At 36.3% G+C, this 17711-nt stretch overlaps 1 protein-coding gene across 4 annotated transcripts; it reads left to right on the top strand.

Annotated features, from left to right (window-relative positions):
* The first annotated feature begins 7525 nt into the window (after positions 1–7525).
* Positions 7526–17710, top strand: laynb (layilin b). 4 transcript variants are annotated; one of them, XM_005157554.6, is made up of 7 exons: positions 7526–7691; positions 8195–8483; positions 11272–11429; positions 11569–11616; positions 12975–13061; positions 13279–13384; positions 13482–17710. In XM_005157554.6, the coding sequence occupies exons 1-7, from the start codon at positions 7616–7618 to the stop codon at positions 13780–13782; spliced, it is 1065 nt and encodes a 354-aa protein (XP_005157611.1). In that variant the 5' UTR covers positions 7526–7615; the 3' UTR covers positions 13783–17710. The 4 variants fall into 4 exon arrangements, with proteins under 4 accessions (XP_005157611.1, XP_005157610.1, XP_696265.4 ...); XM_005157553.6 differs by having other exon boundaries at positions 13267–13384; XM_691173.10 differs by lacking the exon at positions 12975–13061.
* Position 17711: the final 1 nt, after the last annotated feature.

Raw genomic sequence — 17711 nt, 5'->3', positions numbered from 1 at the left:
AGAGCATCAGAACACAATAAAACATGAAAAGGTACAGATTAAAAAAAGAAACCCTCAGAAATAATAAGCAATAACAAAATAGCTTCATGCTCTTCCAACACAAATCGATTAAGTTAACTAACTAAATCAACTAATTTTACAAACTAAAGTGGAATGAAGATAAAACAATTAAGTTGCCCCCCACCTCCAAAAAACAAAAATTAAAATTCTATTGATTGAGCCCATTTTAGTAGTTCAGTAGTCTTAGTTTAGTAGTTCATTAGTTTAAACAAGTAGCAAAAATAATTTTGAGTGTAATATAAATATTATATATAGAATATTTAGTCATTATTATGATCATTTATTTACAGTGCAGTATGAAATAATTCATTGTTAATGATCTAAGTTGTGCTAACGTACTAAAAATAAGCAGTTATCATTTTACTATTTAAACTAACATAAAGAGGAATAAATACTATAAAAGGAATGTATTACTTGTTGGTATGTTAGTAAATAAGAACGTTATCAAATGTAATCTAATTGTAAAGTGTAACCATTTTGTTCATCCCGTGACATTATTTGTAACCATATTCAATGTCAAAACCTTAGAAAGTGAATTAAGTTTCTTTTTATGAATCATTTGAAATGTAAAATGTTGCATCATCTCCTGGGAATAGAATCATTATGAATACAAGAAATGTGATCAGTTGCCACAAGGTGCGAAACACAGGACGCCAAAAACTTTTGTTGGTTTGTCTCGCATGCGAGCATCAGCTATTGTCTTTGGAGAGCAGCAAACTCAAACACCCCTGCTAAAGGCTAAAGGATCACTTTAGACGGAGTTATGCTGATATCTGACAAACAGCTTTCAATAAAGCATGTACTCTACAATTGTTTGTGCCAAAAAAGCCCCTGAGCTAGAGAACATATTTCACATATTATGCTTCGAAGCGTCACACCATGTTCTCCACTATAAACTGAACTGTAAGAGTTTTCTGGATTCCTGTGTTTTTCAATTTTGTTCTCAGTTCAGATCACTACATATGATCTGCCAGGTGATGAAAAGTCAAGTACACACTGCAGCTAAATTTGATTGTCAGGTCACCCATTCTGTGCTTAATCCTGTTCTGTACACAGTTTATGAGAGCAACATCTGCATTTGTAAACTAAATAGTTCTTATACCCTCTGTAAGTTTCAGGAGCATTAACTGCATTCAAAAACGAGGGTGAGTTTTCTAAATTATCATTCACTTAGTGTGAAGAACAAGACTAAAATCAAATGATGCATCAATGTAGCCATAGTCACATTCAGCTATTTAGTGCTGTTTTTGACCAGATTAATATTGCATCAAACACTTGTGTTCTGCAGTTTGAATTAAAGCACGGACACACATTGTTAACAATTTTTGTAACTTACACGGTATTTAACTGTGATATAAAGTATACTGTAGGACTATTATGCAATAGAATTGCTATGCGCAGCCTTGGGCTGAAAGGGGTCCGGTTCAGGGACCACAAGATTTTATCTCTGTTATTCGCAGATGATGTTGTTCTGTTGGCTTCACCGAACATGGACCTTCAGCACGCACTGGGGGAAGTGGGGGGGGGGCATGGTGCTACAACGGAAAAAGATGGTTTGCCATCCCCAGGTTGGAGAAAAGACCTTACCCCAGGTGGAGAAGTTCAAGTATCTTAAGGTTTTATTCACGATTGACGGCCGGATAAAACGTGAGATTGACAGGCAGATCGGTGCAGCGGCAGCAGTAATGCTGTTGATGTACCGATCCGTTGTGTTAAAGAAGGAGCTGAGTCGAAAGGCAAAGCTCTCGATTTACCGGTCAATCTCCATTTCTACTCTCAACTATGGTCATGAGCTTCGGGTCATAACCAAAAGGAGAAGATCTCTGATACAAGAGGCTGAAATGAGTTTCCTTCGCAGGGTGGCATGGCGCACCCATCACCTGGAAGGAGCTCGGAGTAGAGCCGCTGCACCTCCACATCGAGAGAAGTCAGCTGAGGTGCCTTGGGTATCTATTTCGGATGCATCCTGGATGCCTAAAGCAAGGGAGGCGTTCCAGGCATGTCCCACTGTAAGGAGGCCTGAAAGATAACCCAGGACAAGCTGGAGGGACTGTGTCTCTCGGCTGGCCTGCTAACGCCTCGGGATCCCCCCGAAGGAGCTGAAGGAAGTGTCTGGGGAAAGGGAAGTCTGAGTTTCTCTCCTGAGATTGCTGTCCCTGCGACCTGGCCCTAGAAAAGCAGATGAAAATGAATAAATGAATTGTAAAAATTACAGTATATAGTTTACAGTATAGATAAATAGTGCTGTAAATATAAATACAGTGTTTTTGCTGCAATTGTCTCACAGTAGTGTTTCTCAATTCTGGTTCTCGCCCCGTTTTTAAAAACACCATAAAATGGAGCCCGAAGACACCTATTAAAGATGCATCCGGAAAAAAAAGCTTATGTCCATGGTAGTTATATTTAGAAAGAAAGAAAGAAAGAAAGAAAGAAAGAAAGAAAGAAAGAAAGAAAGAAAGAAAGAAAGAAAGAAAGAAAGAAAGAAAGAAAGGAAGGAAGGAAGGAAGGAAGGAAGGAAGGAAGGAAGGAAGGAAGGAAGGAAGGAAGGAAGGAAGGAGGAAAGAAGGAGGGAAGGAAGGAAGGAAGGAAGGAAGGAAGGAAGGAAGCAAAGAAGTGAAGAAGAGAGGAAAAGAAAGAAAGAAAGAGCCAACCATAGCAAAGGCTATATAACTGTAATGAAAAATGCAAGAAACAAATGCATAGTTGGTGTTTAGGGAATTAGGGAATTCACACAGTAGCCTATTTAAATTTGCGTGTCACTATACTGAAAATCGGACAGATTTAGACAGAATCCTTCAAGACTGCTATAGTGTAAAGTTTCACTACATTCATAAACCATTGTTCATAAATGTATACGGCAACACCACTGGCATATTAATGTATAACAACTCAGGCCTATTTTGATTTAATCATTTAATTGTAGCATAAATATTTGGGTCAGAACCAAATAGTCAAATGTGTGATTTTGTGTTGTGTTCCACCTCATGGCACCAACATCCTATAATTATACATGGTTGGGAAAAACATTTTAATCAGATTAATTTATGAATCCTCTTCAGCACTGTAAAAACATATTCTGCGTATTCACACGGTGCAAGGAAACCCACTTTGTAAAGAGCAAAACTCTTTTGTCAAATATTCAAGATTAATTGCCTTAAGTCCCTGCAATGCTTTTTTTTCATTTGGTGTTTTGTGACATTTTACCCCTAGAAAATAAAAAATAAAAAAGAACTCTTCAGAACACATACAACAGTACTAGTACAATACTGCCGCCTGCTGGTCCAGAAAATGCCATTGTAGAAATGTGGAACTCTTCTCTCAGATATTACAAGAATCAGTCTGTATGTTAAGTGCTCATATCTGTGCAGGTGCAATAACTACTCTCCTGTATGCAGGTTGTAGAAAATGCATTGCATTCAGTGAGATTAACTTTAATGTCCATTTTATATGCATGTGCAATAAATATGCATGCAGTAGCAGCCACACAAGCTGAACATACATAAACAAACCGCACACTTTGCATATGCTACTGTAGATTATTTCAGGGTAAAACCTCACAACCTCAAAAATGACAGGAAGTCTAACGGAATAAAAAGTTTTAATAATAGATTTTACTCTGAAAATGGGCATTTTAATTTCCAAGCAACGGTTAGTTTCACTCCTCTAACACACTGCTGATCGAATTAATCAATGTATCATACATTGAAGCTTAATGATATATTTACTAAACACTAAAAAAAGGAAAACTTCTTTTTTCATTTTGGCCACTCGTTAACTTGAATGACTTGAATTAACTTAAAATAACAACATGAAAGCATAGATCCATCCTGACTTGTGTAAACGGTTCAGGTTGCAATGGTGTGGGGGATATTTGCCACAGCCTACCCGAGTATTGTTGCTGACCATGTCCATACCTTTATGACCACAGTGTGCTCGTCTTCTGATAACTACTTCCAGCAGGATAACGCACCATGTCATAAAGCGCAAATCATCTCAGATTGTTCAGATTCTTGAACATTACAATGAGTTCACTGTACTCAAATGGCATTTACAGTCACCAGACCTCAATCCAATAGAGCACCTTTGGCATGTGGTGGAACAGATTAGCACCATGGATGTGCAGCTGAGAAATCTGCAGCAACTGCATGATGCTATCATGTCAATATGGTACAAAATCTCTGAGGAATATTTCCAGTACCTTGTTGAATCTATGCCACGAAGGATTAAGGCAGTTCTGAAGGCAAAAGGGGGCCCAACCCAGTACAGGTAGGGTGTACCTAATAAAGTGGCCAGTGATAATAATTTTGTGGTTGCGCAGAGAAAATGTATTTGTACTACACTCAATTAATTACTTTTGCTGTTTATTAACACTACTTATTTAAATGAAGTTAAGTTAAGGGGATTAAGTTAACTTAATCGGTTAATGTTGGGACAACATGAAGGAATCATATGGAACCCAGCGTTTTTTTACAGTCTTATGCTATAAAGTCTTGCTGAAAAAAACATTGTCCTAAAATAATGTATGACCAGACTACAATCAAAGTGTAGGTTCTATAGCGCATATACCCATCACTGTATTTTACACAAGTCCCTATTTTTTTACACAGAAATGAAGGGCACAATGTCTTACTATATGGGGCACTACATTAGTAAACAATAGCTTTATTTTAGCAAAATTACAAGACTATGTTCAAGATACCAACTGCTAGACAACTTGCTCGACATGCATATTACAGATGGTATCACTGACTTCAAGGGGCAGAGTTTTAAAAAAGAATTCACATGCAGGCAAAAAAGTTTCAAAAATGAAGAATAATAAAAACCCTCATATTCTAGCATATCGTATATGTCATGTTACAACGATACTCAAGAAAAATGGGAACATTTAAACCAAAATAATGTAAATAAAGCCATTAAAACAATAGGATTCTGGCAATAGGGATGTTTTCAAGAGGTTTCATTGCAAACGGTATAAGCTGAGAAGTTAGTGATTCTGAATGGAAGTGGCTTGAACATAATAAAAGAGACATGACAGGCAGCATTGAGTGAGGAGGGGCAATGAGTCTGGGCGGCTTGCCAGAGATCAGCACAAACAAACTACACATGCAGTGCCACTGGCCTGATGACCTCACCCTTATTTCTCCAAAACCGCAGAACATCTGCAGGATCTGTTCCCCATAATAGACCACAAGGATTTCATATGTATGTATGGGATTACACATTGTAACAGTAGCAGGTTGCCTTTTCTGAAAATAACATGCAAGTGGGGTTCTTTTAACAGCCAGAAAGTTTTACAAGGTATATTTCTCAGCTCAAGCTCTCTATAATGAATTTATTTTCTTTGTCAGGTCAAGGGGGAAATGTCTGGAAATGAAAAAGAACCAAAAAAACAAACCACAAAGATGAAGAGGAAACAGGCTGTTGTTAAAAAAAAGAGCTTCCTTTCCGGACTGGCTTCCTATTCCTGAGGATAGTTTGTGTAGTGTGTGTCTGACTGTGAGCTGGCCGGGTCAGCAGCAGTGACTGAGCTCCACTGACTTGCACACTCCAGTCAACCTCATAAAATGTCATCTTACTTCCTCTGTCAGTTTGCAAGCAAGCCAAACAAAATTGATCCCTCTCCACTTTGTCTGAACAGATTTTATATTTCTGTAAACTTCAGTGATTTACAAATAGTGACTGATGTTGATAGTGATACAGGAAAAGTATAAAACCACACTGAAAGTTGATGCAGACCACAAGACCAGGCATAGAGAGTCCATTTTTAGAAGTTGAGATTTATAACACCTAAAAGCAGAATAAAGTCATTATTCCACTGATGTGTGGTTTCTTGTGTTATGGCAATATTTGATTGAGATAAATCTACATGAATATCTTGAATCTGAAAGTTCAAAATATCTAAATATTAAGAAAATTGCCTTTAAAGCAGAGCAAATAAAATTTTTAGCAATGCAAAATCTAAGCAAATCAAAAATTAGTTTGTCATAGGCTATTTAAAATAAAAACACAACATATCTGAATGGATCCTGATGTTCACATAATATTGTAAAGAGTTTTGGCATAATTTTGGCTAATTGTTGCCAAAAATATACTAATGCAATATATGCAAATTAATATTAAAATTAATGAAAATTAATTCATTTATTTTAAACAAAAGAATCATAAAGCTCTTCATACGAAACAAATTTCACCATGGTCGAAATTGAGCTGGATGAAACTCAAGCTTATTATTTCCCCCACCCCATTACCACACACAAAAAATGTCTATTACTTCAACTTATTTCATAAAGAAAAGCAATAATATGATAATTTAAAAAGTCTCTTCTTCGGTCCATTTGCCACATTTCATGAGTGAACACAGATATTTGACTAAATAGAATATGCGTATTTGGTGTGCGGTGCGGGGAGAGGCAACAGCAATTATTCAGTTTAATTGATCGTGAATTAAACTTGTTTAAACAGTTTTTTTAAAAACTTACATCTAAATCTATTCACAAAAATGGCTAATTTAGTTTAAATTTTTGCATATAAGTCAGTTAGAACTTGTTTTATTTCATTTCTGAATGTTCATTCATTCATTCATTTTCTTTTTGGCTTATTCCCTTTATTAATCAGGGGTTGCCACAGCGGTATGAACCGTCAACTTTTCCAGCACATGTTTTAGGCAGCGGATGCCTTTCCAGCCGCAACCCAACACTCGAAACACCCATACACTCTTGCATTGACACTTATACTCTACAGACAATTAAGCTTATTCAATTCACCTATACCGCATGTCTTTGGACTGTGGGGGAAACTGAAGCACCCAGACGAAGAGAACATGCAAACTCCACACAGAAATGCCAACTGACCCAGCTGAGGCTCAAAGCAGCAACCTTCTTGCTGTAAGGCGATCGTGCTAGCCACTGTTAAATATTAAAAAATACTTTAAATAAATTAAATACTATTTATATTTTTTATTTAAATACCTTTTAACATGCAGTTTTACAATAATAATAGTCTGCAGAGAAAAAATATCTAGAGAAAGAGTTTGTTTTGAGTTTCAATGCTAGGGCCCCATAACTGGAAATGCTTTGGCCCCCAAATCACTAAGTCCACCCCTGCCATTATACATATAAATAAATACATTTGTAAAATAAATAATTAAATAAATTAAAACAAATTGGTTATAGATTCATTAAATAATGTATTGTTGACTTATTTTTAAGAAGTAACTAAATCACTAACAAACACAAGGTAAAAAAAAAACTTAATACATTTGTTAAAAAATACAAATTGGTTAAATTCATCAAATAATTTATTATTAGCTTAGCTATGAATTAAATTAGCAAAAAAGTAACTGTAGAAAAAAGGCTACTTCAGAACACTATTTAAGTACACACGCAAAGAGTGGGAGCACTAAACCAGCTGCAGTTGTTTCTGCTAGCAAGAGGCACTTGAACGGAGACTCAAGCAGCCTCTTTTTGCCAGCATTCGTTTCGTCTGACAGCGGCGGGACGTTACCAGGATCTAGAAAGAGTCGAGGCAGTCGCACGCCCTTTGAAACTATGTAGAGATGGAGTTTATGAAACTGATCGGAACTGTTTTGGCAGTTTGTTTCCATCCCAGCTGCGCGTCAGGCGCTTTCGGTGGTGAGTTTGTGATTATTTATATAAAATGTCCGTTCTTGCACAGCGACACTCAAATGAACCAACTCGCGGTGAAAAAACACAATAGTTTATACAAATGCGTTCTCGTGGTATATAAATACGACAGCTGAACCCTAAACTTCTTAAATAAAGGTTTCTGAAGCTTTTGTTGTGTAGAACTACATTTAATAACGTATAACAACCAGCGGCGCAACACATGTACAGTAACTAGCGCTTCTTTGGGTTTTCTTTGTAAGTACAGTGGTTTGTTAGTGTAGTTTTCGGATTCATAAGTGGGTCGCAGCTGTTTATTAGTCCGGGAGGATATGGCTGATGGCTGACTGTCGTACACATGACTCTGCTTAAGAGGATTTTCCGCCTGACAGTTTGTGGAAGTTCTGGATTCTTCCTCTCTTTGGGCACATAATTCTCCTCGCCAATTTTCCTACAACAGTATTCCTTTAATTACTTCAACACTGATACCAGTTTATGTGTTTGGTTTGCAGATCAGAGGATATGCAGGAGAGGGACAGAGAAGCCCTGCTATAAGATCACACACTTTCAGGACAGCAGGCTCAGAGCCAGCTTCGAGGCAGCCCGACAGAAGTGCTGGGAGGAGGATGGAGAGCTGCTCAGCATCGAGACCGAGAACGAGCAGCGTCTGGTGGAGAGATTTGTGCAGACGCTCCGGGCCTCCGATGGAGACTTTTGGATAGGGCTACGGAGGAGCTCACAGTATAATGTTGATTGTTCTTCACAGTATTACTGGCTGGATTATAGTCAGTCCACATTTAGGTAGGTCGGAGATACAGCATCCTTAATCCTTTCTGTTATTGTTTTTAGTTTAGTTTAAGTTTGGCATTAACAAGTAAAATCATTGCCATTATTTACATACGAGCAGTGTCGGAGAAAGATACTTTGCAAAGTAATGCTCTACAATATTCTGTTACTCCCCCAAAAAGTAACTATTGTCTTACTTTGTTACTTTTTATGGGAAGTAATGTGTTACATTACTTTTGCATTACTTTTTCTGACCTGGCTTGATCTGTTTCATAACTTGCAGGGTTTTCTTCTTCTTCTTTTTTTTATTAGATGAGCTCTGCTGTTAACAACACACTGTATAACCTTCATTCACCTTTAAAACAAACACATAAAAACTTTATGTAGGACGTTATCTTCGGAGAACTTCTTGACCCTCAGAGCTATACATGCTGTATTATAGGCCCATAGCCAGCCTGGTAAAAGGGCTGGTTCTTATTTAAATGTGAACTTTTTTGCAGTTATTCGCCTCATTTTCAATTTAATTATGAGGTTTGAATAGGTTGCGTTTTAGTGAAATTTTAAGCACTATTTTTTGCTGGATTAGCTTGTTGGTTGGTAATCATAACCACATTTTTGATCTGCCAAAAACATTTCATGAATGAAGAAGTATGAGAACAATATTTATTTTTCAAATACACATATATTACATTGTATGTCATTAGAAACAAAATAGGAATCTGTTAAAGTTTTTAATTAAAAACAAGCCTATTGTCAATTAAATAACATCAATTTAAATAGCAAGCTGGCCAGCACATTTAATTTTCCTCAGTCACACTGAAGCGACAGCTAACACAGGATTCCGCTTAGTGTTATAGCCATCTTTGATGGATTATTTTCACAATTTATTATGGAATAGCAGTCAAAATAGATCAAATGAGCTCATGTATGGGACAAATTATGGACCTTTGTCAGTGAGGGGAGGGCTTTTAAAACACTCAAACCCCCCATGGCTACAGGCCTGTAATAATGAAAGTTTAAAGCATTGAATTTAATACTTTTGTACTTTTTGTCTTATTAAAAACTAAACTCACTGTCTATTCAGATAATACTCTTTTCCTTTCTTCCATTTATTCAAAACAGTGTTGCCAGATTGGGCGGTTTTGAATTTGATTGTGTGGGTAAAAAATGGCATAGGCGGGTTGACAAAAATTGGGCAGTTTTGAAACGTAATTTTTTTATGCAACTAATTTAACAAAACACACCTGTGTGCTCCTACTCCATTCAGTTAGTAGTGACCAGTGCATAGTGCAAACAGCTTGGGCCCATGCACCCGCAAGAGGGGTGAAGGAAAGTTGTATTAAAATCGGACTCTCGGATAGATCTGACTCCCCTTCATGTACACATGCATCACACAGCGCCTGCAGTTACTCAGCGGTTTATCATGACATTTTCATTGATTTTTTTTTTCCGCAATTGGCAGCAAGAACAAACATACAGTAGAAGTGTTGTCTGATTGACAAGCAGCACCTAATTATGTTCAAAAGAATTTTAAACACCAATTGGGACAAATTTATACACCAATTCGAAAGTAAAACATACTCTAATTGGTACTGCAATCTGCACACAACATTAAGCGCAGTGTGTGGGTGAAAGGAGGGCAGTATTTTGATGTGCTCCAGTTGTGTTGTGGTTCTGTGACTGCTGGTGTTGGTTGCTGTATGGCTAAAAATTATGACAGTCAACTAGGTTTATTTAGATTAAAATTTAAATTAATAAAATATTTTGGGCGTTTGTTTTTGTGCATTTGTGTGTGTGTGCTTTTGAACAGATTTGGCCTGGAAAACTCAGCTATATCTGGCAACACTGGTTCAAAATAATGAAAATATTTCCATTGCAGAAATGTAAGGCTCGGCCATTTTCCTTTCTGTCTGTTTCTGCATTCTCTCATTGTGTGCGGGATTCAACATGACTATGTTCATTTTAATTGAGCAATTTATTATTTGAAAAGTAAATTAACTAAACTAAAAAGTAGCTTGCATAACATTTTTTTAAAGTGACTCAAAGATTATTACTTAATTTTAATGCATTACTTTACTTGTTACTTAGAAAATTAATATTATTACATAACTTGTGTTTTTTGTAATGCATTACCCCCAACACAGGGCAGGAGCTTCTTTCTTTAGAAAAAATTCTTTGGTTGCAGTTACAATGATGGTTGGCTGAAGCTAAAAGAGGACAAATATAAAATAATAAAAGGGACTTTTATACTAGTGCTGTTATTGACAACTAAAAGAAAAGCTCAACACTAACTGCTGAAATCTGACATAAAATACAACTTAAATAATAAACAAAAAAGTAATTCCATTTAAAATATCAAGTAAAATCTTACTTTTCCTACTTGAAGTTTTTGTCTTGTTTCTGGTCCAAATTTATATAAAAATGTAACCAAGAACGATTTTCTGGACAAGTAAAAAATATTGCTTTGTTTTCAGATATAACAAGTCAAATTTTAATTGAATTATTCTTAAAACAAACAAAGTAATCTTTATAATAAGGTAAGTAAAATACACTCATTTCAAACCTGTTTGGCATATTATTAACTTGTTTTGATTAAAAACTCACTTAATTTTGACTTACTATTTCTAAAAACAATTTTTTTTCTACTGTTCTAGAAAACACTTCCTTATTTAAGAAATTTTAGATATTTAGACTAGAAACAAGACAAAAACACTAAGAAAACTAAATTTTACAGTGTTAAAATAAAAACGAATGTAAAAAAATAAATAAAAATAAGGTAATAAATGTTATGTTTAATTTTCAGAAATTGGTTAGTGGCAGAGCCCTCGTGTGGCCTTGATCAGTGTGTGGCATTATTTTACCGGCCCTCATCTTCTGCTGGCCAGAAGGAGCACAGTCTGTTTAAGTGGACTGACTACAATTGCAATTCCAAGAACAATTTCATCTGCAAGTACTCAGATGGTAAGTTTTTTATGTTAATGTTAGCTGTCACATTAAGATATTTAATAGTCAACTGATTTGAAGCAAGCATCTCTCAGTGTAAACAGGTTATGTAATTGGACTTAAAATGTAAACTCTTGCGCCTCCTGTATGTGTTTAGAGAAGCATCCTGTCCCCACTTCTGGAGGAAATATCACTACACACACAGGTAAACAAAGCTTAAGCTTCATCTGGTGTGCTTGCTACCATTTTATGACACAGTAATGGTGATTTTCTGCTTAATTTATTAATATATGGTATTTTTATATGAGAGTATCTCAAAATTACGGTGAGATTTTATCATTTGAAAGTAACTTTAGTCTACATTAAATTAAAAAGTAAAGCATACTTCAGTAATAAAATTAACAGCACAAATTGTTTTTAGTATTTAAAAATCTGATTAAATATCAGATAAAAATTACAATAAAATAAATAACAAATGTTAACAAAAATTAATACACTAGCTGTGACACTTGCCAAAATAAATTTACAGTGACTATTATTTATTTAAATACACAATATTTAATATTAATGACTACCTTAAAATGTTATGACAGAGGTTTTTGGGATAAAATATTATTATAGTAGCATATAAACGTGGTCACTGTGTAAAATGTAACCCAGGGCCACAAAAGAACCATAATGTTTTCATGCAATTATGATTTATTGATCATCCAAAAGCTGAATAAAATCTTTCCGTTGATATTTGGTTTGTTATGATAGGACAACATTTGGTTGAGATCCAACTCTGGATTCTGATGGTAAAAATTGCAGATATTAAGAAAATTACCTTTAAATTTCTTAGTTATGAATATTACTAATCTAAATTTTAGAGTTTTAGAGTAGGAAGTTTACAAAATGAAGATAATGTTCAATTATCACAAAGATAAATATTCCAAAGATTTTTGGCATAATAGAAAAATCTATTATTTTCACCCATATCATTTTGGGGGTTATTCCTAAACCTGTGCAAAACAACACTAATTTGCTTATTCTTGTAATTACATGGCAATAAGTAGTAATACTGTTCTGCTTTTTGATGCTTCACGGAGGAAAGAATCCTTAAAATGGTTTGATAGTGTGTAAACAGAATCAGAATATCAGAATAATATTTTAATGTGAATTTTCCTTTAAAAGACTTCACATTTTATACATACATTTAATAGTTGTTGTCATGACCTCTAGTGGTGGAAGTGGAGTTTTACAATTAATCAAAATAGACGCGTTTTAGAAAGAAATATGATAGGATAATTCAACCAAAAATTTATAATGTATTGTTTATTTACTCAAGATATAGGTGACTTTTTCTTCCTTAGAAAATGTTCAAAATGCATAGCTAAAACTGTGGTCCTTGTTGATAAATAGAATGTTTACAGCTAATGATGATGCATTGAGGACTTTTTCAACATTACTATTAATGCATTGCCTGCAAGCGATCAAGATTTAAATTTTTGGGTGAAATATAATATTATAATATTATAAATGCTTCATTATTCATAATTATGATTATTATCTACTTATCTTTAGGTATCATTGACTTTACTCTGGTGCCAAAGCACCCGCCAATTACAGTGGACAATGACAGCATAAAAACTGAACTCTCAGAGTCTTCAGGTAATTAATTAACAATAAATTATAACCAAAATCCGCCCCTAAATGTCATAATTTGATTAGTAAGAGTGGAAGTACAAGTAATTTTGTAATAACATATTCATAATAATTATATTATTAATAAATAAAATCATATTATTTAACTGATTTTATTAGCAAATATGTTTTAACTTTTACAATTTATTAACAATTATGTTTTAACTCTTAGTTTCTATTTCAGAAGACAAAATCAATATTTACTACACTCTCTTTGCCATTCTGCCTTTAATGCTGCTTCTGATCTTGGTGGTGTCTGGGGTCTTCTGTTACAAAGTCATGACAAAGAGGTGTGTAGTGCAATGCAGACATTTCTATCAAATCATCTTCATGAACTACATTACCCTGACATATAATATACTGTACGTTGTGGCTGTGTCTTTGCAGGAGAAAAGAGCAGAATGAAATCTACGCTGTGCCAGGACAGTGGGTGCGTCCTTTAGCACCAAAGAGCCAAGCTGATTATAAACACACAGACAATTTCAACCAGTGTGGAGCTCATCTGGAGTACATGAGCTCTGAGATTAACAGAACATTTAGTGTGCCATCAAGCAGTCAGTTTGAGGAATACGAAAATGTCCAGAGCACCACAACGCAGTGTGGTTTTGTCACAAATGACATCTATGAGACTTGCCGGAGCGCATCGCGTGTTGAGGCCGGATGGGTAGAGAATGACATCTACGGATAGTTAAACAGTGTACAGTGAAGCCCATACCTCCCGTTTTACATGTACAATAAGATATGTGTACAGATCTGCAATTTTTTAATCGGCACAATATCCACACTGCCAATCTTTCTAAATTTGCCCACTGTCCATATGATACAATTGTCATTATCAGGAGGGTCCTGTAGTACAAACAGTTGCGACAGACTGGGCAGCAGTCGAAAACAAGTGGAAAAGGCAATATAAGACAACATGTTAAATCAGAAGACCAAAATTAGTGCTGCAATAAATTAAAAAGCATTTGTGCAAGGAGAAAAAAGAAGAGTTTCAGAAAGTGGCATCATTTAAACAAAGTGTTTAAGGAGTACACAGATGTTTTCAGAGGAAATGTCCTGCAAACCATAAAACTCAGTGGTGGTTGAAGTATAAAACAGCTGCGCTTAAATATATTTTGAAACCTGTGTGGACATGGCTGTGCGTAAAAGGATGCTGTATGTGGAACTGCATATTTCACTACATCAGGTAAAGACAATATGTGACAAAAGAAATTTGTCTGAATTTATCACAGTACACTGTACTGTACAGTCCACTGACCCAGCTGGAAAAGAGAAACTGAAGTTGTGAAATAACAACAAACTACTGAAGACAGCAAAAACAACAGATGTGTATGTGAGAAGAACAGAAGACTCCTGAAACTCAAAAAGGACAAAGACATTTTATCACTCTTAAAGAGATAGTTCACTCGAAAAATTGTATTTACTTACCCTCAGGGCCAGTGAAGATGTGGGGGACTTTTTCTTGAGTTGAACAAAAAATAAGATTTCTTATTAGCTGAATAGCCATTCCTTGGTGATTCATAAAATGTAAGGCCCAATCCCAATTCTGCCCCTTAGGAAGGACTAGATAGCCCTTGAAACAGAGATTTTCCAGGGACACAGTCAAAACCAAGTGGTATAAAAATTTCCCACAATACACCATCTACAAGGTGATGGCTGCACACGGAAGTCAGGAGATGCATAAATTTGTATTTTTGTCACATTTATGAATTTTTTTTGTCACGTTTACGGAGCATATGTTTTAATCCATTCATAATGGCATTCGTGTTTTACCATCATGCTTAAAAAAAACGCTAAAATAAAAGCCGCTAAATTTCGCTATCTATAATCTCTATTGATAAATCCTGTAGAGTTGTCCCACAACATACTTTCACATCTGTAACTCGATGACACTCAAATACCCAGTCAGAAAAATCTAGTGATCGGGAATAAGCTTTTTACAGTGTCTGGTATAATGTTAATTTTGTTTTCGTGTGTTTACATAGATGAATATGGCCACAGTATAAATGCACAGCACAGTTAGTAGCTTATTAGTAGCTTATTGCCACATTATATCGTTATGATTACATGATATGGTTGCCTCATTCACATGGGGTGTCAGCGTCAATGCTTCCCATTCATTTGAAAGGGTAATGTCAGGCATTGCCAAACTGCATTGTGGATCCGTCGGCACTGCTTCTGTGGCGTTGCTCGCTGCAGAAGTTGGGACTTTGTCAACTTTTCAAGCCCCAACGGAAGCGTCAGCCAATCAGATTGCTGTATGAAAATAGACCAGCTCAGACAGTAGCTGATTACGGACTAATTTCATTGGCTGACTCTGCTATGACGATCGGGTCAGCCCCAACTTCAGACACGCCCTCTGGAAAGTGTTGACGCTTGTGAAGTCCCATGTGAATGCACCGTTAGCGGTAAATCTGAAAGCCCTTTCCCTTCACACTCTGTTTCAAAGGCCAAGGGGAAGGGGTATGGGTACAAAAATAGAATTAAGATTGGATCTAAGTCAATGTGTTACCCATTTTTGAGATATAGTCAACACTACACAAAACTCAACAATAGGCATGGCTCCCTTGAACCGAGCATGGACGCGATTGTCACCCCATCTGGAGTTCCCCCAACTGCCAACACTCAAATTGCATTTTTGCATTTCTCTACATTCTTGCATCATCAATGTGACTGTTTAGAACAGGGATGGGCACATCGGTCTTAGAGGGCCCCTGTCCTGCAGAGTTTTGCTCCAACACTAATCAATCATACCTGAACATGCTAAACAGTGTCTTCAAGATCACTAGAAATCTACAGGCAAGTGTGTTTGATTAGCTTTGTAGCTAAACTCTGTAGGACAGTGGCCCTCCAGGACTGAAGCTGCTCATTCCTGGTTTAGAAGAAAACAGGAAGAGAAGCGTTCTCAATCAGTACAATAGAGATCACTTTAGTTATATCGTTGTGTATTATTTTGAGTCATTTGGGACACAGTGACACCTGGCCAGATATTTTGATGAAACATATTCAACACTTTTGATGCTTATAGATTTTTACAAACATTATCTTGCTGCATGTATTAGGAAGTTTGATAAAGGTGGCAGCTAAGGTACAGTGAAGAGCTTGCATCCTTGATAAACTATGACAGTTTTCATTTATTGACAACTGACAAGTAAGGATGAGTTAGTCCTTGATCACACTGAACACACTTTTTTAGTTGAAGGCTCCTTTTTCAAACCTTTTTACTTATGGCTGCGATTGCTTTGCACGCTGCTTATACATTTTAACCGCATGTTGCACCTCATGTTTTTGCCGTTGCGCTCTGGGTGCCTGCAGTTGAAAAGTAAACTCTTAAGCGGAAAAGTGTGCTACATCAGTTGCGTCTTTTTCATTCTTTAAACAAATTAAAGCAGAAACTGGGTTTCCGTCAAGTGACAAAAATGTTTTTGCTGTCAAGACGACTACAGAGACTTTTAAAGATGGAGGAGAGACTTGTGGTCACTGTTTTTAGTTATCTGTAGTTGCATGATTTCACAAATCTTGAATATCGCAATAAGGGGCGTCATGGTGGCACAGTGGGTAGCACGATCCCCTCACAATAAGAACCGACTGGTTCAGCTGGCATTTCTGTGTGAAGTTAGCATGTTCTCCCTGTGTTCGCCTGGGTTTCCTCCGGGTGCTCCGGTTTGCCCCACAGTTTAAAACATGCGCTATAGGTGAATTAGATAAGCTATTGCACAATACACAGCTAATTCAGTCGTTGCCTAGCGAGATAAAAAGCGCACTGCACTTGTCAACATGAACAGCACAGTGCACCTCGCATTCTCAGAATGGAAAAGCAAATTGATGCGGTTACCCTCTTATAAATCCATACAGGATTCATATGGAAGAGTCCCTAAACAGTGACATTGCGTCATTGCTTTCACATTGAGCCCAACCGATCCAACTTTTGGCCTACCAATTCCAACTGGGTCAGGGCTGGCCAATCATATTGAAGCACTCACACTAGTCAAACAAACTGGGAAACCTCAGCAACAAATAATCAGAAGTCACAGGGATTGATTTGAACTTACTTGTATGTTTATTTATAATCTCAAAAATGGGTGACCATTGGCTTGCATTATACGAAGCATCAAGGGTTTAGCAAAAAATGTATTTACTTATTTACTGTTATACAAAAAATAGAAAAAAGTCATCTACATCTTTTGTGGCTTGAGGATGAGTAAATTAACTGTACATTTTCACCTTTAGGAGAACTATCCCTTTAACTTTGGAGAGAAAAGGCTCAGTGGATGAATCTTCAATGTGTCGAGCACCTGTGTTTTTTCAAGCTATCAACTGGAATATACTTTGGAAGGCCAAACTTTGCACGTACCCTAATGTCAGATACACACAGCCCCGTTTTACACCTAATATGTAGTTCTCGATAGTAAGGGTGTGTGATATCGACAAGAAATGACATCTCAATCGATTTTCAATGTTGTGTAATATGGGAGCTCCATATTCAGATCTGTTGTTTAACATGCCCACAACTGGAAATAAATAGCACAGACATTCATGTAGTGTGGAAAGAACAATGATCTGATGACTATGAATTTTCTGCATTTAAAAAAGTAAAGTAAAGGTAAAGTATACTGA

The sequence above is a fragment of the Danio rerio genome, chromosome 15 (genome assembly GCF_049306965.1).
Source record: "Danio rerio strain Tuebingen ecotype United States chromosome 15, GRCz12tu, whole genome shotgun sequence".
In the NCBI taxonomy this organism is placed as follows: domain Eukaryota; kingdom Metazoa; phylum Chordata; class Actinopteri; order Cypriniformes; family Danionidae; genus Danio; species Danio rerio.
The sequence above is the reverse complement of the archived record's forward strand: the minus strand, read 5'-3'. Positions and strand labels throughout refer to the sequence as shown.